The sequence below is a fragment of the Polypterus senegalus genome, chromosome 3 (genome assembly GCF_016835505.1).
Source record: "Polypterus senegalus isolate Bchr_013 chromosome 3, ASM1683550v1, whole genome shotgun sequence".
In the NCBI taxonomy this organism is placed as follows: domain Eukaryota; kingdom Metazoa; phylum Chordata; class Cladistia; order Polypteriformes; family Polypteridae; genus Polypterus; species Polypterus senegalus.
Genome location: NC_053156.1, coordinates 143,204,742 through 143,227,446, shown reverse-complemented (window position 1 = coordinate 143,227,446; position 22,705 = coordinate 143,204,742). Strand labels below are relative to the sequence as shown.

At 35.2% G+C, this 22,705-nt stretch overlaps 1 protein-coding gene across 1 annotated transcript in view; it reads left to right on the top strand.

Moving 5' to 3' along the window:
• orc3 (origin recognition complex, subunit 3) overlaps nucleotides 1–22,705 on the top strand; it is a 120,898-nt gene that overhangs the window by 86,883 nt on the left and 11,310 nt on the right. Inside the window, exons 14-17 of the mRNA XM_039748007.1 lie at nucleotides 3,894–4,027; nucleotides 12,301–12,392; nucleotides 14,734–14,831; nucleotides 15,187–15,328. Of these exons, the coding sequence (XP_039603941.1) occupies nucleotides 3,894–4,027; nucleotides 12,301–12,392; nucleotides 14,734–14,831; nucleotides 15,187–15,328 (466 nt within the window). The remainder of the gene's footprint in view (nucleotides 1–3,893; nucleotides 4,028–12,300; nucleotides 12,393–14,733; nucleotides 14,832–15,186; nucleotides 15,329–22,705) is intronic.

Here is a 22,705-nt window from a genome sequence, read left to right as displayed (position 1 = left end):
GATACATTAAAGAATGCAACATCGAAAAATACACATTGCTGGAGCTGTAACCCAAAATCTTTGCATTACATGTTCATAATTTATTGGGTTGATAGAATGAGCTGCACATCAAAGAAGCTTTAGAGGCATTCTTTCAATATTCTTTAAATTCCCAATCAGTAAATTTCTATTAATGCAGCTATTCTCCGTAGAGAGGAGAGGTTGGGAGCATGCAATGATAGCACGTTGACACACCCATCACTCCACCTGGATTGGGACCCGAGTGCAGAGGGTGACACCTTAGCACCACATTGGAACAGTGTGAGGTTTTTTATGCTGGTCGGAGTGCCAATCCTGTCTCCAATCCCCAAGTTTTCCCTGTAAGTTGGAGGACCTGCACACAGGGCTGAATGCTGGTTAACATCATACCCAGGATGGAACAATTGCAGGTTAAAGGCCTTGTTCAAGGGCCCAGCAGAGTGGAACTACTTCTGGCATTTACAACCTTCTGATTGCCGGTGCAGATTCCAAGCCTCAGAGCCACCACTCCGCCCATTCTAGTAGTCAAGGAGGTTAGGAGCACACACTGATACAGCATACTGTCACAACCACCACATGACAAACCAATTCATGACCCCAGGTTAGGATCCGAGTACAGCCATGCAATGAATGACACCTCAGCACCACACTAGTTCAGATGGAATGGAACAAGTGTGAGGTTTTTTATGGTGGTTGGAGTGCCAATTCTGCCACCAACCCCCAGGTTTTTCCCTGCAGGTTGGAGGGGCTACATGCAGAGCTGGATGCAGATTAACGTCATACCCAGGACAGAGCAATTGCAGATTAAGTAGAGGTCATGGTAAAATATGGTTCAGTTCCTCATATAATATTATGTTGTGAAACAGAATGTTTTCTGATTATTTCTTTTAGTTTTGCTTAAGATTTAAATTAATGAAATTATTGACCTCTCCTTTAACGCCACTGTTTTTTCCTCATATGGATATTTTTTACTCCTGTTATATTTTCATTTTTCTTGTTTGGCTCTGTTAGGTACACATCGCTTGAATTAGTTTCTTTTATTATATAATCAGTATCAGTTTCTCTAAACATTTTCAAAACATTTCAGGTTCATATTTAGAGTGAATAATGTGTGTTTTCCCACATGTGTAGTATTTATTAACAAACTCCAGTGGCCAATGTAGCATTTTATTTCATCTAATAGGTGGCTTTTGTTTTAGGAGTTTTGTCATTTTGAGCATTTGTTGAGTTTAATTGCAGTGTTTGATAGAAAGCATCAACTGTTGACTGAGTGCTGTGTTTTCATTTTGCTGTGAAGATATGATTTAACAATAACATAAATTCCAGAGCTGGTACTTTGTGCTGGTTTATTTAAGCTGTATCTCAGTAGTTCTATTGTCCAGTTATGTGAAGTAATAATATATATGCACAAAATATAACTCTGTACTATGTCATGATCCAGTCTTGAGGGTTAAATATCAATTTAGAATCATAAGCAATGTCTCCCTTTTTTTTATTCGAAGCAAAGGAATGTAAAGAGCTAAAATGTAATACTGCTGTCATTCCTTTAGTATTTTCAGAAAGCAACAGTAATATTCCAAAACTTGCCATGTTTGTTTTCGTAAAAACAAAATTAATTACATTCAATTTAAATAATTGTATTAAATGAATGTAATTACATTAATTTAATTAAGTGAATTACATGAAATGAATTAAATCATTAACATATAAGGTTAAGGTCTGTTTACACTGTTACTCATTAAAAGTATATTTGCAGAATGTAATTTTGTTCTTGTATTATGGTGTTTATACAGATTAAATAAAGATGCAGCTAAATATGCATATACACTTATGTAATTTTTTTATTGAAAATGTCACTTGGGCATTTTAGGCATTAGAGACATTTAAGAATAGCATTAATAAACCAATTCGGATTTTGTAGGTGAAACATCTGCGAAAGGTGTTGACAATTAACTGATGCAATGAATAGTTTGTTCTAATCTACATTAAATATATTTTTATGCTAATGCTTATCAAATTGTAAGATGTTATGGTCATTTTACATAATTTATTTAAGTATTGTAGATGCCTCTGTGCTACATCGGAATTCCTTTAAATACTTATAATATTGTGAAATAGGTCAACCACATTTTTCTACTCTCCATTTGTCTGTGCGCTAGAGAAGTAAGTCGAAAATTGGCTTTTTCAGCATCAACTAATTAACAGGCAAAAATGTGCATTACATCCATGCTATGAGTGTGATTACACTTTTGATTCCTTAAATTATTCAGAATTTAACCACAGCAAACATTTATAAAGAAAGTAAAACTTTTTTTTAATTTGTATAATACTTAAGGTCAGTGTTAATTTCCAAAATAGTTTTCATATTCATTCCTTCAATTTTTAATAATTTGTATTTTTCATCTAACATACTCATTGAGGGAGGTGGTACCTTATTATATTCTAAAAGAAGTTATCAGTTTAATTTGCTAGTAACAGTTTTTCAAAATGTAACATTGTTTCCATAACAAAATAAAAATTTCATTATTTTAAGAAGAAAAATATCAACTTCTCCTCTGCTTCTTAGCTGTTTTAATTTGAAGCACATTTTACTGTTGGTCTTCAAGACCTCAATTGTTAGTGTGAAATCCAACACTTCTGTGCAGCATGGCTGTACAGGTAGGTGCAAGTTAATATTTTATTACTTTGTACATTTCAAAATGTAAAAAAGACAAATTAAAATGGATGAGAGAAGTCTGCTCAGATACAGAAATAGTCTACACTGCCCAGAGGTTTCTAATGAGGTAATATTTCATAAAGGGTTAACTTCCACTTCTAAATGAATCCATCCATCCATCCATTTTCCAACCCGCTGAATCTGAACACAGGGTCACGGGGGTCTGCTGGAGCCAATCCCAGCCAACACAGGGCACAAGGCAGGAACCAACCCCGGGCAGGGTGCCAACCCACCGCATGACACACACAAACACACCCACACGCCAAGCACACACTAGGGCCAATTTAGAATCGCCAATCTACCTAGCCTGCATGTCTTTGGACTGTGGGAGGAAACCGGAGCGCCTGGAGGAAACCCACGCAGACATGGGGAGAACATGCAAACTCCACCCAGGGAGGACCCGGGAAGCGAACCCAGGTCTCCTAACTGCGAGGCAGCAGCACTACCACTGCGCCACCGTGCCGCCCCTTCTGAATGAATACATCATCAATTTTTTTTTATTATTAAGAAACATCTTCATGAAAAAGACTATCTCTCAGCATGTATAGCTTGTACAAGTAAACTAACTGGATTTTGCTTAACAAAATTAAATTGTGCTGTTTAGTTTGATACTGAGCAACTAGTAAATAAAATGTACTGGCAATGGAATTTATTTAAGTCATGCTGTTTAAATATAACATGCACAAATATCTTTTTCTTGCTTATTCTTCCACTGAACACAACAAATACTAAAGTGGATGCGTACAAGCTACATTATGATTTTCAGAATGCCAGTTGTGGTTTTCTAGTTACTGATAAAAATGTAGTTTAGTATGCATCACTTAAAGCTACATTTGATATACAGCTGCATTTATCACTTATATACTTATAACTACTGATTTTGTCTTTTTTCCTCACATTGTACATATTTCTCACAGAGTATAATAATTCATATAGATGTGAGTACTGCTAGTGTGTTGCTGCTTTAAAAGTTTAAAACAAATGTTCAGCATCTTTATAAATGTTTTGTTGTTATGTCTTATTTTGGGGAAAAAAACTGAATACAGTAGTCCTTTTGTATTGTTTTTAAAATGGCATTCATTGTTATTCTCTTCTAAAGTGAATACATTTGTATCACCATCTAATTTTTCTCTCTCTTTTCCTTTATCTTTCTCTCCAGGCTAATGGCAAAAGATGAGCTTTTGACTGCCTTTACTAAATGCATAGAAATATTAACGTATGCTAAGGGGAAAGTTATTAATGAGGTGCAGGAAAAGCTGGAAACATTTGTCAAGCTGTTTCAGGAGTTGGACAGTAAGTTCTATAAAACAGAATGAACAGAATGTACTGATTTTATAAAATAAAAAAATCTATTTTTTTATGCAAGATTTTTTTTTTTACCAAAATTGGGGTGATGTCATCGTCGTCATCAATCCTGCACCCAGTTGCTACCTGTGTAGAGCGTGCATGTTATCCTGTGTCAGGAGTTTTGGTTGAGACATTCTATTTTTTCTCCCATACCCCCTGTGGTGTGCAGGTTAGGTTAATTAGTAACTGGTCCCAGTTTGAGTGTGCATGAGCATGCCCAGCAACTTACTGGTACCCAGGTCCAGGGTTATTTCCTGCACAGTGTTTCTTACACCCCGTGATCCATAATTTCATTATGCAGGGGAATGTATCAAATATATGTGTGCCCATATGTTATTATGTGCTATCAACTCCACAACCGTCGTCGAATGTTAGGGTTGATTGCCTTTTAATGAACGTCTAATTTCACGCTTTCTTAAACTAATCTGTATAAAATCAGATTATCAAAACCATCAAAATACTGTTTTTTTTTATTCAGTTTCTAGTAATGGTTTGGCACCCCGCTGCATTTACTGGAACGATTGTGATAAATTGGCTGCACACCTAGTTTGCCGTGTGATTGACTAAAATAATAAAACACAAAAGTATTACTAATTATATCACACTATTCAACATTAACAATTATTAGGTATTCACATGAAAAAGGAGCTTCTGTTGACGTGGTCCCCACTGAAATCTACATGTTCAGAATTTCAAAGGCACATCGCATTCTGTACATCTCCAAGGAAATACCCCAGCCACTTCAACACTTTCATAGCACAATTTCCACAGGTGTTTTTTTTTTTTTTTATTCTGCTTTTTTAAAATATGTACCTTAAGATGTTAGACTTTTCATAACAGAACTGCTTTCACACTTTTTCCTTATATTGTGCATTAGAAATTCTTTGTGAGCATTCTGTTTTTTTCCTGCTTTAAATTTGGTTATATATTACACAGCTCTGATCTTTTTATGTAAATCTTTGTCTCGTTTAAAAGTGAATCTGGTTTGCTGTCATTTTACTGGACTAGTGACGTGACCTCTATTGCTGTTAGATGTGATATCTGGGAATAATTAAACTTTCATCGTGTTAGGGAACAAGTCAAGATTGGACTTCCTGAAAGGCAAGTCGAATAATCGTGAATAATCGACTGCATGTGTCTGCCTTCACTATCAAATAGACACCAATTTATTCAACAACTAGCTTCATGTTAACAGTAGAAAGTATCTGTCATTCATTTAGCCTCCTCCACTGCAGTAAATTAAGAATTAATTCTGCACAGCAAAGATGTCTTACTTTCCAAAATGCGTATATGCTGATGTGCAATTTTAAACAAGTTTTTTTTTTCTTTTTCATAATTGTACTGTTCTGTTTAAATAGATTTTCTACATTTACAGCTGTATCTTGAGTCAAATATACATTATCACTTTCATTATATTCTGGCATATGCAGATACAGTATGTAACATTGCATCCTGACTGATCTAGGTAAAAAAAATAAATAAATAAATAAATAAAAGCTGGTGGAGTAAGTAAAACCTTAAGAAGCACAGACCAAGTGTTCAATCTCTGTTTCAATTTGACACTTCTTTTATAAGAAGCATCTGTAGTAAATATTCGCTGCGTTAAAATTTAATGTGTAATGTATAGCCTGTTTTTTATGATTTGCTATAAAACATAATATTTTTTAGAAATTACATATGCATGTCATCCAATAAATGTCTCATTTGAAGCACAACAGGTTTTTCAGAAGCCCAATAAATGCAAATATTTTGCTTTAAACAGAGGTTTCTATTTCAGAACATTAAATGAATCTTGTTAGTTTTAGAATGGTATCTTTCATTTCTGCTACTCGCCAAGGTGTGTTTACCAGACCCTCCAAAGACGTTGTGCCCTGGTTGTGGAAAAGGCAATAGAAAGTAGCATACATTTTTAAAAGGATCAGTGGTAAGATTATCCTTTTTTTTTCAGCCAGCGGGATAAGATGAATCCACAAAGAAGACCATGACTTGAATCAAAATGCAGATATTTTCCCTCTCTTATTGCATTGAACTTGTGTTTATTTATTGTGTACGGTGTATGTAATTGTGGTATGAAAGCTTAAGCATTTATAGTATTTTAATTTGTCTGCCCCAGCACAAAAAAAAATTTAGAATTTTGTTTGTGAAATGCTGTTTCACTTGCTCTGTGATTAAATTCAGCTTCTAAATTATTAATAGTTTCCTTAATTAAAACAGATTGAGAAAAAGACTCAATTCAAATAAATGATTCTATTGTTAAAAAGTAAAAAGCTTTACAATATTAGAGGTGACAATTACAGTCATAAGTATTTTACAGATGGTGCACAGCTTGACATAAATACAGCTCCTTCTAGACCAGATTTTTGCATAAATAGATGTAGTTATATTTTTGAAAAATCTGCAGAAATCAAGGAAGCATTCAAAAAAACTTTCCAGTAGGAGGTGCAGCGAGGTCTAGTGTAACTGAGTAGAAATCATTTAAGTTGATCAATTGCATTCATAGTTGCATTCTTCTTTCAACTTATCTGTACTGATATTATAATAACAGACCTCATGATCTCAGGAGAATTTTAATGTACAGTATATGCAGAGAATTTTTTTCATAAATGTGTGCATTCATGACCACTGCTGTCTGACAAATTAAATGTCCTTAGTTTGAAGCCCATACCTGATTTTTTTTTTTTTTCCTCTTACACTTTGCCTCCCATGTTCCCAAATACTGTACATACATGCTAAGGTGATGGGTGATTCCATATTTGTTCTGTTTGAGTGAAATTATGAGTCTTTCAATGGACTGGCACACTGTTCGGGGTTCGCTCCCACTGTGTGCCCTCTGCTGCCAGGATAGTTTCCCTGCCCATTAACAATGAGCATGATTAAGTGGTAATGAGGATATTATTCATAATTAAAGTTTTGATTTAAACCAATTAAACCAGCAATTGAATTATATTAATTACAAAACTCTGCACTATATGAAAGGAAAAGAATGATTTTTCAGTTGTAAAGCTTATCTAGGTTAAATGATTTACTTAATCTTCCTGCCCACTCATCCACTCTGCATATTTAAGGATTGAGGTCCACATAGTGACGGTACCTGATTACTTGCTCTTCAGCATGTGAACCGGTTTCTTTTTGTTTCTTAAGCCAAGCAAAGATGTGTTTTTACGTTGGTAGTCCTGGTACTATATTAATTACCTGAAATTTGACTTACCCATTAAGTGCTGTCAATGTGTGTAAGTTGCTATGTGTTAAAGGGCAAATGTGGGGCAACTTCTGTTCCTCACTCCCAGGCTGCTGCTTCAGAAATTATACTTTATTTATATATCTGAAATGCGGACCTTTCGTATTTGTTAATATACCTACCAGTAATTGAAAGCTTTGATAGGCAGGAGAAGTAGAGTGCCATTTTCATTTGTGCAGATGGAGGAAAAATGGCTAAAGAAATAAATGTAACAATTAATTATGCCATTGGGTCTTTCCTTGTTTTTTTTTTTTTTTGTCTTTTAATGTTATTTTTCATGAAAGGCTAAGTAGATATCTAGTTTTCAAGATAAACAATTTTATGCAAGTAAAACTATTAACTCCTCATCACTGTAAAATAATTAACAAAAAACTGTTATAAATGGGAAATGTAAGATATTGGTATTCTTTGTTTACAACATTCTCTATAAAGAAAAAAGTTCATATATATGAAAAATTAAGACATCTATATAAAGAATAAGTTCCATGATATAAAAATAACTCTTCAAGACAGATTGCTGACCTCTGACATGTGCATCATAGTTAAGACTTTGACTAGATACTAAAAAAAAGAAAATTAATTTTTTTTAAATATAAAGTATGTTCTGATATTATTTATTAATTAAAAGTTGTTATTTCATAATAAATAGTGGTCTTGAACTGTTGCAATATAAGTAAGAGTGTAACTAGAATCAAGACTATAGTGACAGCAAAGCCTTTATGCAATTTAGCATCATTTGTATTGAATATTACCAATGCAGTATATATAATTTTAAAAATGATTCATCTATTTGGTCTAGCAATATGTGCTAATTTGGATATTATTTATTTAATAGTTTTCCCAAAGTTAACCTGGATTTTCTATTACATACATGTTGCCTTTTTTCACTTGATGATGCAAATATGGGCCAGTGTGACTGAGAATGCTCTGGTATGCTTATGGTCCATGGTCATAATGAAGCCAGCAACAGAAAATGTATTAAGTTTTTTGAAGGCTGAAGAAAAATGTATTAGCTGCAAGAATGTTAGATAGATGGCTGCATTATACTTTATTTGTCCCCAAGGAAAAGTTTAAATTTTGTTAAAATATTACAGTTGGTGTCAGATAACTCAAAATTTTAACCAGGATAGTTGGCTAAATAACTGTATGGCTGGCCTTTCCTTTTTACATTATGCCTGTTTAATCTGCATTGAAATGTCAGTATGCAGCAAAAATGCCTATGTGTAATATACATTTATGTAAAAGTAAATTGAAATTTGTGTATTTATGTATTATTATTATTCCCATATTACTGTTACCCTAATATAGTAAAAAAAATTAGGTATGCTTTAGAGAAAAAATGTATTCTTGACAATGGTAATCTCTACATATTCGAAAAGTATTATAAGCACATGAAAAAGTAAATACTATATTTTACTAAGCATTAAGATGTAAGAGTTAGGATTAAAAAGACTTATGCCTACATAGTTTTATTATTCTGTATGACCTAGAAACCACCAATAGTTTATAAGCCAATGATCAGACATGCAGGAGAGCTGGGAAAGGATGGGCTGCTCGCTTAGACAGAGAAAGCGCTGAGCTAGTAGGGGGAAAGGATAGGCCTTGTCAAACAGAAATGATGGACAGAGACATGTTTAACACCCCCTCAGCTAAGAAATATTGGTAGAATTAATTAGAGGCAAGATTAGAGCAGTGAAATGACAGGAGTCAGATGAGGATGAATAATGTCTTGTATGATAAGAATTGTAATAAATGTAAGAGATTCCTATGGCTGCACTCTCATTGCCATCTGTAGTACATCAGTATTTGCACCATACAATAAATCTTGATTCTGCTGCCTTTCCTGAGACCCCCAATGCCTTCATTGGGGCTGAGGGTGTTCATGCCAGCCTGCTTCTACAGCTTCAGATTTTTTGGTTATACAAGCCATAGTTTTAAATGTTATGCACCACAGTGTTTTTTTATTACAGAAGCTTCAAGGAATGGGATGGGTTAGTGACTGTAGAGAATGGGAGAACTGCTGTGGTGCATGGAGTCTCACATGGAGTCTAAAATAATGAATTACAAGATTGTAGGCACATTTTATAATATGAAATTAAGAAACATTCAGATGAAATGCTACTGGTAAAATTGAATTGAAGAAGTTTGTGTTGTATATATTTTTGAGATCCTAATCAAAGTATTCCTTCTTACAAGGTTCTACGGATTCAGATCAGTCTGATATGATAGCATTTAATCAGTTTCAGACAACATTTTACATGCTCTACTAAACTATGACAATCTAGCAAGACTCCCAGATCTGCCCTGTTTTGTTTTGCCTACAAAATACAATAAATAAATATTATATTAACATGCTGTAGCAGCCAGATTTTTTGTTATTTTCGATAGTAGATACATGTTAAGTGTTTGTAAGGATAGCATTTATAAAGAAAATGATATAGCATATTTATTCGTATGAATTATTTGTTGATGTCCATCTCTTTCGGAATTTTCATGTATGCCCATTTAAGACCATAAAGTTTTGAGTGTGAATTAAAAAGCATAAATGTATACTGTTGATTAACAAGACAGAGGGAGAGAGAGCTTGAAAGGTTGCTGAGTGAGCACAATTCACACATGAGCAGGACGCCCAATGAATTACTTTTTTATTTATTATGACTTAATGTAAATTCTTTGACTTTTGTCAAATCAGCCCTTCAGTTTTAGGAGCTTATATTGGGCTTGGTTGGAGTCAGACAGTATGGGTTGGTTGGGGCAGGCTTCATTTTTGAGCCAATTAGTGCTGTCTTGAATAGCAAAGTATTGCAACAGGTGTCGTATGTAGCTGCCAAGATGTGTAAGGGTATATTCTGATCAGATTATTGTGGAAATGCATTCTTTTTAGATTTCATAGTATTTCATTTGATCTAGAATGGTCCAAACCAGCTTATAAATGGTGTTTGTAGATTTTACTGTAAAAGTCATAGCGGGGGTGAATTTCTGTTTAGTGAGGTTATGTGTTTTCTAAGTCTGTTTGAATAATACGACAGGCCTAAAGGAAAATAGCTTTAGAAAGTGGAAATATCCCTCCAGTGGCTCATTTTAGTAGTAGGGATTATTTTTTGTTTTTCAATGTGTAAAATCTGCTGAAGTAATTGGGGTGGGGGGGAGACTCACTCTTTAAAATCTTTAGTTCAGCAAGTACTATATCAGCAATATTCACTTTCTCACACTTTCTCAGATGTTTATGTAACTGTAGGTTTCTTCTGACATCTATTTTTTGTCTTATGTAAGACTCCAATGTGTTCTTTAGCAAATGTATGTTTATAGCTGATTGCTTCCCCATTTGCCGTTTGTCTAGCTTTTATTGGATACCCAGATTTTTTTTCTTTTGTTTTACAGTGCAGTGTGTTTTCATAAAGACTTTGGCAACTTTTGGGATTTTATTACGTGTTTTTCAAGGGAAGCCACCAGTGTTGCTTTTACAGGTTACAGAGAAAAAGACAATATCTGCTTTCAATGAGTGTTTAAACCTGGCAATAACTATAAGCTATATGTGGATCACAAAACTAACTTTTACTGTTTAGGTTTCTTTTATGTTTAATAAATATTATGAAGCATTTCTTTTCATGTATTATTTTCTTGAACTTAGATTTCATAGTGGCTTTTTATGCCAAGTGAAGCAGTTATTAAGGGTCAAACAGTCACAAACCATTGCATGCGTTTCCTTGTGATCTTTTCAGTGCTTCTAGAGCCTTGATTTCTCAGTTTCATTATAATGGCAGTTTCGGCAGTCCCATATCATTCTGAAAAAGAGACAACTATCTGTCCACTGGGCCACAAATATCTCTTTTGCAGATGGGTTTAAAATGTGATCTGTAGCTTACAGATCTTACCATTAACTGGGCCATCTAGAAATAACATACTATATTATTTGAGAGGTGATATAGCTGAGGTTTTTGAAATGTGTATTCTTGAGGTTGAGGTGATAACCTAGAATTTCAGCCTGGGTTGTGATATGAATGTGACTAATTGGGTTTTAAAAGGACAGGTTGGTTTCAGCTTACTTTACTTTGTTTAATGACCCACAGAAACACCTCAAACATATACCGTCTTCATGCATCCCTCCACTCTCACATCATAGTATTGGTAGATGATTTGCTCATGGTTAGGTAGTGTATGAAGGAATCAGCAACAATGTGGTTTTACATCTAGGACCTTAGCTACTAGGCCTTACTGTCACCATTGAAAATTGTGATTAAAAATTTGGTCCAATAGTCGGGTAGCTTTGGCTGTTTTATGATAATCCTTGTTGCGAGTGTTTACATTTTTTAAAATTAAGTAAACAAAGTGTAAATATCTATTAAGTGAAAGAGTCTGGAGGTAGCTAACATATCATACCTTCACGTCTGTTATTTGATGATTTGCTCCATTGCTTTTAAACAGTTAGGAATTCCCTAGACCTTGCAAAAATGTATGCAGTTGTTGTTATTCCTGACAACTTTCCTTTTAAACCTCTTTTAAAAAACATTTCTCTGCAGAAATATTGAGCAGCACTGGAACATTTCAGGATATCCATATGAGTGAATAAATTGATTAACTCATTTGATCCATTCATGGACACAGAGATGGGTAGACAGAGCGATGGACAGAATCATGCTGGAAGTGTATTCAGAAATTCTTCAAATCTGTACATCTGTTGAAACTGTGAAGTCAGAACTTCCCCATAATTTTCTTCTATACTGTGCATAGAGAGATTAAGAACATCTGTTTACATGTATTGTTTGTTTTCATGTTAGTAATATTAACGCAATTTATATTTCATTCTTGATTTTTCATGCTGCATAGCCTTCAATTGAAGCTCTTTTGAACTCTCTTGTTAGATTTCTTCTGGTGATTGTCAGTCTTTACCTGAAGCTAGATATGGTCAGGTTGATTTTGTATTAACACTGGACTATGTCTCTCATTCATCCATACTGGTATTTTTTTCTTCTTTATTCAGATATCTCTCTAGATTACAAGGAAGATGACGGAGAAGATACATCTCCCCAGAAGGGTTTTCAGCAAAAAACAGACTTATTCCACCTTCAAAAAGTAATTTTCCTTTGATTTCTATGAAATTAGTTACACTAAAACACACATGTACAGTATGTGTATTTTTTATTGAGATCATAATATACTAAATGGAACCTTTGAATCGTGTAACCAAAAAAACAGGCTCTTATACTCACCAGTGAATTAGAGAAATTTATTAGCTGCATTCAATCATGTGAGAAAGCACTATATAAATGTAAAGAATTATTCATCCATCCATTATCCATCCATTATCCAACCCGCTATATCCTAACTACAGGGTCATGGGGGTCTGCTGGAGCCAATCCCAGCCAACATAGGGCACAAGGCAGGAAACAAACCCTGGGCAGGCTGCCAGCCCACTGCAGGGCACGCGCACACACACACACACACACACACACACACGCACCCACACACTAGGGACAATTTAGAATCGCCAATGCACCTAACCCACATGTCTTTGGACTGTGGGAGGAAACCGGAGCACAAGGAGGAAACCCATGCAGACACGGGGAGAACATGGAAACTCCGCGCAGGGGAGGACCCGGGAAGCGAACCCGGGTCTCCTAACAGCGAGGCAACAGCGCCACTATGCCGGCCATAAAAAATTATTATTATTATTAACATACCTGTTACATAACCTTTTTATTAAAGGAAGCAGTTGCTTTGTAAAGGAAGGTGATTAAAACAAATGTCTTAAGTTAATATTCTTACAATCAAAAGTGTTGCTTATCTACTTATCTAAATTTTTGGCATGCTTGATAGAGGTGGTTCATGTAAGTAATCTCATAAAAAAATGTATATTTCTGAAAAGTGGCTTTCTTATAATGAAATTTGTTGTGCCTTACAGTCTAAATTAAATATTTTAAATTGCAAATGGTAACTTTATATAATAATTTGACTAATGCAAGGGGGTTGTCATAACAGACGAGTCTAAACCCTGGTTTCATGTTCCCCATAAAGAGGTTATGTGGTAAAAAGTCTTTAAAGAATGCATAAGTGTGATGATCAGTCACATCTTCCAGGAAATTTATTGTTTCATATATACTGCACATAAATACTGAAGTGATGGAGACTGTGGTGGATGTTTCTTTCCTCTTACAACAGTTCTAAAAAAACTTTTGCAGCATTCACTTCCTTTGATGTTGTATGTGATCATCACTCAAAAAATAAAAAACAAGTGGGCAGGTGATATCTATGTGAATGAAACGTTCAACACTTGTGCCAAAATACATGTGATGTAACTTTTTTTTTCTTTATAATAGTCTGCGGTCTTGTATACCATATCACTGTAAAAAAAAACATAATGTTAAATTATTTTAGAATTTGTTGATTTCACATTCCAAACCCTCTCCTCTTGACACATTGGACACAATGAGACATGTTTTACCTCGCCTTGCTTAGTATTACTCTTACTCTGTTTAATTTTGCAATTCGGTATGTTTGTGTTTTGAATCTTGAGAGGTGCCGTGTGATCATGTGATGGCATTTTGAACCGCTAGATATCATTCCTTGTGACTAATTTTACTTAGCTACACTGTTCTGCACAACTGAACTTGGCTTTCTTCATCAGCATTTATTATTATTATTTGTTTTTCTTTGGATGGTAATATAATCCAAGTATCAAGGTATCTGATGCTTTAGTCATTCCTCTCACCACAAGAGCTGTACTTACTATGATCATTAAGGTGCAGTGAAACTTTGCAGCTTAGAACACCGAGGCAGGTTTCTTCCCAAGGGAAATACACTTGCAGCTTGGCTTCCTTTTGTGTACAAGTCCAGTTTAATCAATGTTGAAAACATGGCTAAGATCCTTTTCCCTCTAATCAGTACAGAGTATTTGAATGAAATGTTTTATGTGGCATTTTTATTTGCTGTGGCTGCTCCTTCTGTAGGTTTCGGGTTATGAAATCAATGTATTTTAGGTGACTTTTCTAACCATATTAATCTTGCTGGCTTCACAATGATCACATTTTAATGCCTTAAATTCCTCACACCTTTTCTCTCAAATTTTCCATGGCAGTGATGAAAGTATGCTTACTCTCCATTAGAATTAGTCAGCAGGTAAAGTTGTTTTGAATTGTCTCTTTAAAATTATATTGTGACAATAAAACACTACAGGACAGAGGGAACCTAAGCTGAATGCATTTCAGACCCTCATCATCTTTCTACATTTCTCTGTTTGTCTTTGTAGTTCATTCATCTGTAGGACCTTTATTACATATTGGAATGTAGACCCCTGTAGATTGTTAATCTGAAAATGTTGTAAGGCAAGAATTCTGCAATTCAAATTCACATAAAGACAAACAAACATATGTTGTACTATTTTTCTTTTACACTTTATTTTGTCCTTTCTTGGCAGACCTTACTGGAAATGAAAGAACTGAAAAAAAACAAAAAACTTAACAAGTTTGAAATGCTCCGACTTGAAGCCATAGATTTCATTGATCATATTGTCAAGTAGGTGATTTGATGAGCGAAACTGTACCCATTGTTCAAGTAGAAGGGATGTGTGATTGTTTTTTGCATGCCTTTTTTTGTAATGTATTCCATGTGCATTTAGGGTATTTTTTTTTAAATTGGACATTGTAATTAACCGTTTGTGAATACTAAATTAGCTAATTTGAAGCTAATGTAAAGTATAAGTGTAAACTTGTAATTTACCAGACACAAGTCCAATCCTGAGAGCTAAGGTGTTTTGGTACTTGCACTAAGTTACAGTGAAGGTAAAACAGAAGCAACAATACATATGTTTTAAAATGTCAATGTTTGTAAGTCTTTTGCTTTTATTTTCTTTCACTCTTGTCTTACCCAGAAAACATTTGTTGCCTCCTGAATACCTTGCACTGCATGAGGTGGTATACTACAGCTGTTCTGGTACTCTACGAAAGCATTTAAATGCTGCACCTCGCACCGCTATTCAGACAGCCTTGAACAACCCATATAAATATCTGCCAGTAAGTGCCTCTTCACCAAATAATTTTAAATAAGCAATAGTTGCCTTTTAGTATTTTTCTGATCCTACAATATGACATTTACATTTAATGAAATTAAATATATGGTTCAGCATGTTTTATTGTCCTAATGGTGGATTGTATTGAAAAAGAACTGGGTATATGTTAGGCATGATGTAAATTATTTAGTGGTCTTTAGTTAGGAAGAATTAATTGACAAGTGCTGTTGCAGTGAATGTCTTGGTAGAAATGGGAAAGATTTCACATTTCAAAATATACAACACAGCTGTGATTTAAATTCTTTCCAGGGATCTCAATGGACATTGAGGAATCAGTGGTAAGTCTGGGCTTTGATTGGGAGCAATTCTACACACACTTTCTTGAGGGTACCTTTGTCTTCCATTGGTGTCAGGGAAGCATAAACTTTAAGCTGCATGGTTCTACTGTTGGGCTTTGTTTTTGCCTCAATCCAATTAAATTGGATTTATTGTAAAAATATGATTGGGAACACTAAAATGGAGCAGTACATTGACATATTTAAAATGGCCACAGAGACTGAAAATGAAACACTGTCAAGTGAATAGTCAGTTGATGGAAGTACCTAGAAGTACAGAACACAAAGAAACCTTTTAAATTAGCAACCCTTTTTGTCTGTTTTATGTGTGTTTTTCGCCATATGTACTGTTAGTCAATAATTTCACCAAAAGCTATTTTGAAATTTTTGATGTATTTCAAGGCTTAGAGAGGGCAGTTTGGCGCATAATGTATAACAATTTAATGCAGCTGCATCAAGATTTTGAAGGCAGTAGAAATCATGGATATTTGTATTGCCACCTTCACTAATTTGCCATGCAAAAGTGAACTTCATGTTGATCAGTACAACTTTTATCAAATAATTGTAGTGGTCAAGTGGTAATGAGAATCGGGTCCAAAAGAAATGTTTGGACACCAACCGAGTCATCCCGTTTAATTAATCTAATAAAGCAAAACAAAATAAACATGTGATTGTGCTAAATAACAGAAATATAGGCTATAGCTATATAAGTCGATAATGCTGCTTGGTTAAGCAGGTCTTGTGTTTGTCGAGCTCTGTCCTGCGGTCTGACATGAATCAAAGTAAGGTGTCTTCTTTGGGGGATGCCCTGTTTTATAGGACCTGGCCCAGAAGGGGTGTAATCAGTTGCCCTTACTGAGTGCAGAGCTATGGAGATAGATGCAGGTGAAAATTTTATCAGCAGTGTCCCACTCTTTCCAAAGAGGTATTACATACCTCTACCGAGACCGGAAGGTGACCCTCCAAAATGCATGCGTGACGACGTATATATATAACTGCTCAAAAAAATTAAAGGAACACTTTGAAAACACATCAGATCTCAATGGGGGAAAAAAATCATGTTGGATATCTATACTGATATGGACTGGGTAATGTATTAGGAACAAAAGGATGGAAATGAAAATTATTAACCTACAGAGGGCTGAATTCAAAGGCCCCCCTTAAAATCAAAGTGAAAAAAATGATGCAGCAGGCTAGTCCATTTTACCTTAATTTCATTGCAGCAACTCCAAATCGTACTCAGTAGTTTGTATGGCCCTCACATGCTAGTATGCTTGCCTGACAACATTGGGGTATGCTCCTAATGAGACGATGGATGGTGTCCTGTGTGGGGGGTGGGGGGTGGTGTCTTCTGAAATCTGAACCACAGCATCACTGAGCTCCTGGACATTCTGAGGTGCAACCTGTCAGCGTCGAATTGACTGAAACATAATGTCCCAGTGGTATTCTATTGGATTTAGGTCAGGCAAGTGTTGAGGCCAGTCAATGGTATCAATTCCTTCATCCTCCAGGAACTGCCTGCATATTCTCACCACATGAGGCCGGGCATTGTCCTGCACCAGGGGGAACCCAGGACCCACTGCACCAGCATAGGGTCTGACAATGGGTCCAAGGATTTCATCCTAATACCTAATGGCAGTCAAGATGCAGTTGTCTAGCCTGTAGAGGTCTGTGTGTCCCTCCATGGATTTGCCTCCCTAGAGCATGACTGACCCACCACCAAACCGGTCATGCTGAACGATGTTACAGGCAGCATGACATTCTCCACGGCTTCTCACATATCTGTCACATGTGCTCAGAATGAGCCTGCTCTCATCTGTGAAAAGCACAGGGCACAGGTGGTGGACCTGCCAATTCTGGTATTCTATGGAAATGCCAATCGAGCTCCACAGTGTCAGGCAGTGAGCACATGGCCCACTAGAGGACATCAGGCCCTCAGGCCACCCTCATGAAGTCTGTTTTTTTATTTTTTGGTCAGAGAGATTCACACCAGTTGCCTACTGGAGGTCATTTTGTAGGGCTCTTGCAGTGCTTATCCTCTTCCTCCTTGTGCAAAGGAGTAGATATTGGTCCTGCGGATGGGTTAAGGACCCTCTACGGCCCTGTCCAGCTCTCCAAGAGTTACTGCCTGTCTCCTTGAATCTCCTCCATGCCCTTGAGATTGTGCTGGAAGACGCAGCAAACCTTCTGGCAATGGCGCATATTGATGTGCTATCCTTGAGAAGTAGGACTACCTGTGCAACCTCAATAGGGTCCAAGTATGGCCTCATGCTACCAGTAGTGACACTGACCGTAGTCAAATCGCAGTCTGATCCAGTCTGTGATCACTTTCAGTTTCATTGCTTGGTTTAATAATCTGACAAACCAAAACTCAAAAAAGTTCCAGCAGATTACAAAGTATGCAGCTAAAGTTATTGGGGCTGATGTTGATGATTTAACTAGTTGTTAAAGAAACTGGAAATCATCTCAACTGATGACAGACATCCATTACATGTAGACCTAAACTTCAGTAAATCAGGAAGGATAGTCGCTTTGAAAACCCACACAAATCGCTCCGGAAATTCCTTTCTTCCTTGTGTCATTCGACTTTTCAATAAGAAATATCGGAGATAATGATTAAGGTTTTGATATATATATCCTGTAACCTTTTTTTTTTTTTTTTTGGTGTAAATATGCATTATCTAACTGCCTTACCTTAACCTGTCTTGTTTCTATTTGTTTGTTTTATTTCATTCTGTCTGTTATTAGAAGGCAAATTTAATGTTTTCTTGTTTAAACATGACTAAATAAGGAACCTTAAACCAAATGCAAAACTAGCGAAAAAGCAGCCAGAAAAGATGAGGAGGAAAAGATATCAGTGGCTTCCACCTGTTAAACCCTTCCTGTTTTGGGGGTCATCTCATTGTTGCCCCTCTAGTGCACCAGTTGTTGATTTCATTAACGCCAAAGCAGCTGAAACTGATTAACAACCTCCTCTGCTGCTTAACTGATTAACTGACCAGATGAATATCCCAGACGTTTCATTGACTTGATGCTATACTCGGATTAAAAAGTGTTCCTTTAATTTTTTAAGCACTCTATATAATTTTTTTTGTTACACCAGCATGAAGAACATGAATTTTGGAAAGTCTTAGATATTTTTTCACGATGCTTCAAAATGTTTATGTACATTATTTCATCGTATCAATCCCCAAATACTAAACACTGTTATTGTCATCAGGTTGTCTGAGGTGATGACATGCTCTACAAATCACCACGTTTTCTGTTGGAATGTTACTTTATTATAACTGGCCACTGAATTCTTCTGTGTGCAAAAAAAACAATGAAACATTTCTTAAGCACATTAAAATAAAAGCCAAAGGGAGAAAAAAAAAATAACTCCCTGATCTTTCCTTGATGATCACACCTAAAATACTGTAATAGAGATAACTGGCATATCCTAGGTACAGTAACATTTCTTCTTTCAGAACTGCAGTCAACAAGAAGGGATGCAAAAAAGATCCTTGTTCTTTATTGGATTATCTCACAGAACAGACTAGCAAGTTAACCAGCACACACATACTGCATTTTATACAGCAGTGTAAAAGAATACATTACCATATATCACACAAAAAGAACATTCCAAAGTAATAGTTGCCTCATGTAATACACCACAATAATAATGAACAGAAAAATAACTCTACCATGTGTTGATTCATACAAGCTCTGTTTAACTTTCTGTACATTTTATTCAATGAATTGTTCCTATCAGATGTCTTCCAAATTGCCTCATACTCTTCTTTCTTAATTTCATGTGTCCATCCTGCAACATAACATCTTAAAGCATTCATCTGTTATAATCTTTATTGTTCATCTAATGTAACACTTGATGGTTTCCTGTGTCAGAACATTTTATCAGAATTAAAGTCGAGCAGCTTTCCCAGCACCGGATTTTGTTCTAAGAACAGCTATTCCACTATCCTACTCAGCTGTTTGCGTTCCTTTTCTTTTCACTATTTTTTTTTTACGTAGCACAACAGAATATGTGAGTGCAGCTTGAGCCATGGAAACAAGACCAAAACAACAGTTGCTTTCTAAACAAGTCACTTTTTATTCTTTTTTTTTTTCTTTTTTTAAACTCTTCTAATGAAGCAATGGTTAATAAATCAAGTTAAATGAAAAGCGGAAGTCCAGTAGCTTAGTAACAGTAAGCCCCCTGGCCTTCTTTGAGAATCAGAGATCACCAAGGTGTCAGTGTATAGTTACAGAAAGTGTATGCTGCTTAATATTTTAAATGTATTTTAGGGAGTTTTTGTTTGTTAAAAGTATATCATTTATCATACAGTACAACATATAGAGAACTTATAGTCACTTGGTTAAGTTCTGGGGAATGATAGTTGATCTCGGGTTATGTTCTCCCAACTCTAAAAGATTATAATGGATAAACAGTCAGATGTACCATATTTGTAATGATAACTACATCACTCTGTATATTGTTTTAAGCGAAAAAATATGACATGAAGTGCCAAAAACTTCATTATTTTTTGATGTTTGTACATGGCATAGATATTCAATGCAAAAAAAACAAAGAAAGCAGACTAGTGATATAATATTATGATTAATGATGACAATTAAAACAGGGTAGAAAGTGTAGTAATTGTAAGTAGTTGAATGCTAACATCAGATAAGAGTTAGACTCCAGGGCAATATTTGATTTTGATAATGTATTAATATAGTGCTGTGGAATCATAACTGGAACTGTTCCTAACAAGAATAAATTGAATAGAACTCATGCAGAACAAAATGCCATACGTTTTTGGCTTTTGCTGAAAATGTCCTTAGTTGAGAATTTGCTGCAGAAGTTGTATAAATATGGAAGAGACCACCATTTACTGCATATTTAACTAATTATCTGTCAAACCGATTAGTACCCCTAAATAAACTTGTGGTTGAAAAGTCATTTTTCTATGCACTGCTATTTGAAGAAAGTTTAAGAGTCGCTTTTCAGAAAAATTGAGCTAACAGAAATGAGCTGTGTAATGAGAATAGTTGACCTTCAACAAAAAGATGTGTATAATGCCAGATCTAAATGTCATATTTTTCATTAATGTAAGATATCTTTAATTTGGCTGTTAAAACTCATATTTATATTTTGTCACAATAAATAGTATAGTTTCTGTGTAATTTTAAAGCTAGTAAAAATTCTGGGGTGTAAAAATAAACCAACAATGTAGTTGTAGTTCTCACCATTATCTTTATACAGTAGTATGACCACTTTTGCTGAATGAATACAACAATATAGAAGAATAACAAAATCCTTCATAAAGCAATTAGGTTTGGTGCGTTTGGGAGCGAAGCTTATCCCTGTCAAACTGGGCAGGAAACTGCCATACCATTGCAGAGCCCACCCATGTACCGTATACATTGCATTTGTCGACAGAAGTTTGGCTACTTTTACCATACAGGCCTTATGATGTACAGCCGAGTGGAATATATCTGACCACAAAACCGCCATGTTTTGAAAAGGAATAAGCTGTCTTACTGGAGTAATAGTAACAATAATTTTATTTATATAGAGCCTGAAATGGTACTTTACACTTTCAGATAGAAAACATTTATAAATGATGTGTATTAAATATTATATTTTCATAATCTGAATTACTTTCCCCACAATAAAGGAACGTCTCAATTGGTATTTTTTAAATGTTAATTATACTTCACAGACTTGGTAATGGAGGGAGAAGGGCATGACTATAAGCATTTCTAGACCGGAGTATGTGGATGTTTTGATCAATAAAGAAAATTTTACTCAATAGTTAAAAAGAAAACATTGGCAGTTTATTTTGCAATGTAAACATTAAGACTAGAGTTAATGTTAAGTGAAAAGGCTAACATTTCTAGATATCCTACACCGTATGGAGTTTGCAAGTCTACTTCCTGGTCCTCTGCAAGTCTCTAAAGATGTGCATGTTAGATTATCTGGTGATTTTTAAATTGGCCCTGTGTGAATACAAGCATGGACAAATGCATGGAAAGGCGTCCGCACCCTGACTTCTGGAATTGGATTAAACAGGTTTAACAATTATTTTATGTTGCTTTTCCTGAAAAATAAATGAGACAAACTAATTCTGCTCTTTTTTTCCTTAAGTGTGTCAAGGGTTAGTAAGATGAAAGTTTCAAAAAGAATTCAATTCCTTCTCTTGTGATTCATTTGGACCATTACCTGCAGAATTAACTAAAATCTATATATTTCATAATGTGCAGCCAGTTCTGAGTATCTTTTTTGCACTCTACAATGTACATTGATGAATTTGAATACTATTCATGGCTAACTGAAACCAATTTCAGTGAACGTTAACAGTTATTTACCAAAAAGACTTCTAATTCTTCTTTTGATTTCCTTTTTTTAATTTCATTTTACTTAATTCTTCATCTCCTACAGTCTCTACAGCCTTTTTGTTCTTCTTTTGTGTTGAACATTTGATTTCATTTTATTATATTTTTCATCTTTAACCAACTTCAAAAATATATAATTGTAAAAACAGGACAACTGTAATCACTGAAACATGGCCAGATATTATATGGGCCAGTAATTGTATGTGTAATTTTCTTAATTGGAAGGATTTCCTTTTTTTACTCCCTTGTACTTTGAAGTCATGATGTAATAAACTCTGTGCAGTTTTACTGCATATAATTTAATGCTGCAGTGTAAATGGCTAAATTGCTGAACTGATGCAGTGTCATCACTGGCTTCTTCATAATCAACATGGGAGATGGTAGATGTTAAAACTTTTTAGCTGTATTATATAATAACCAGTAACGGCACACTGCATGATAACATGCAGTGAATACACTTGACTTGAGCATTCCTAGTTTTCATCCTCTTTCTCTGTACATTTAGCATTTGTTTGCTCAGAGGTTGATGCGCTTGCTGCTTCACGAGCAGCTCTTCTTTTCTCCCCCCCAGCAGCCCACTTCTCCTCTTCTTTCGTCTGTATCTTTTTGCGTTAAAACTGATTAAGTCAGTGTTTGTGTTGCAATTACTTAAAATGTTTTCTTTAATTTTT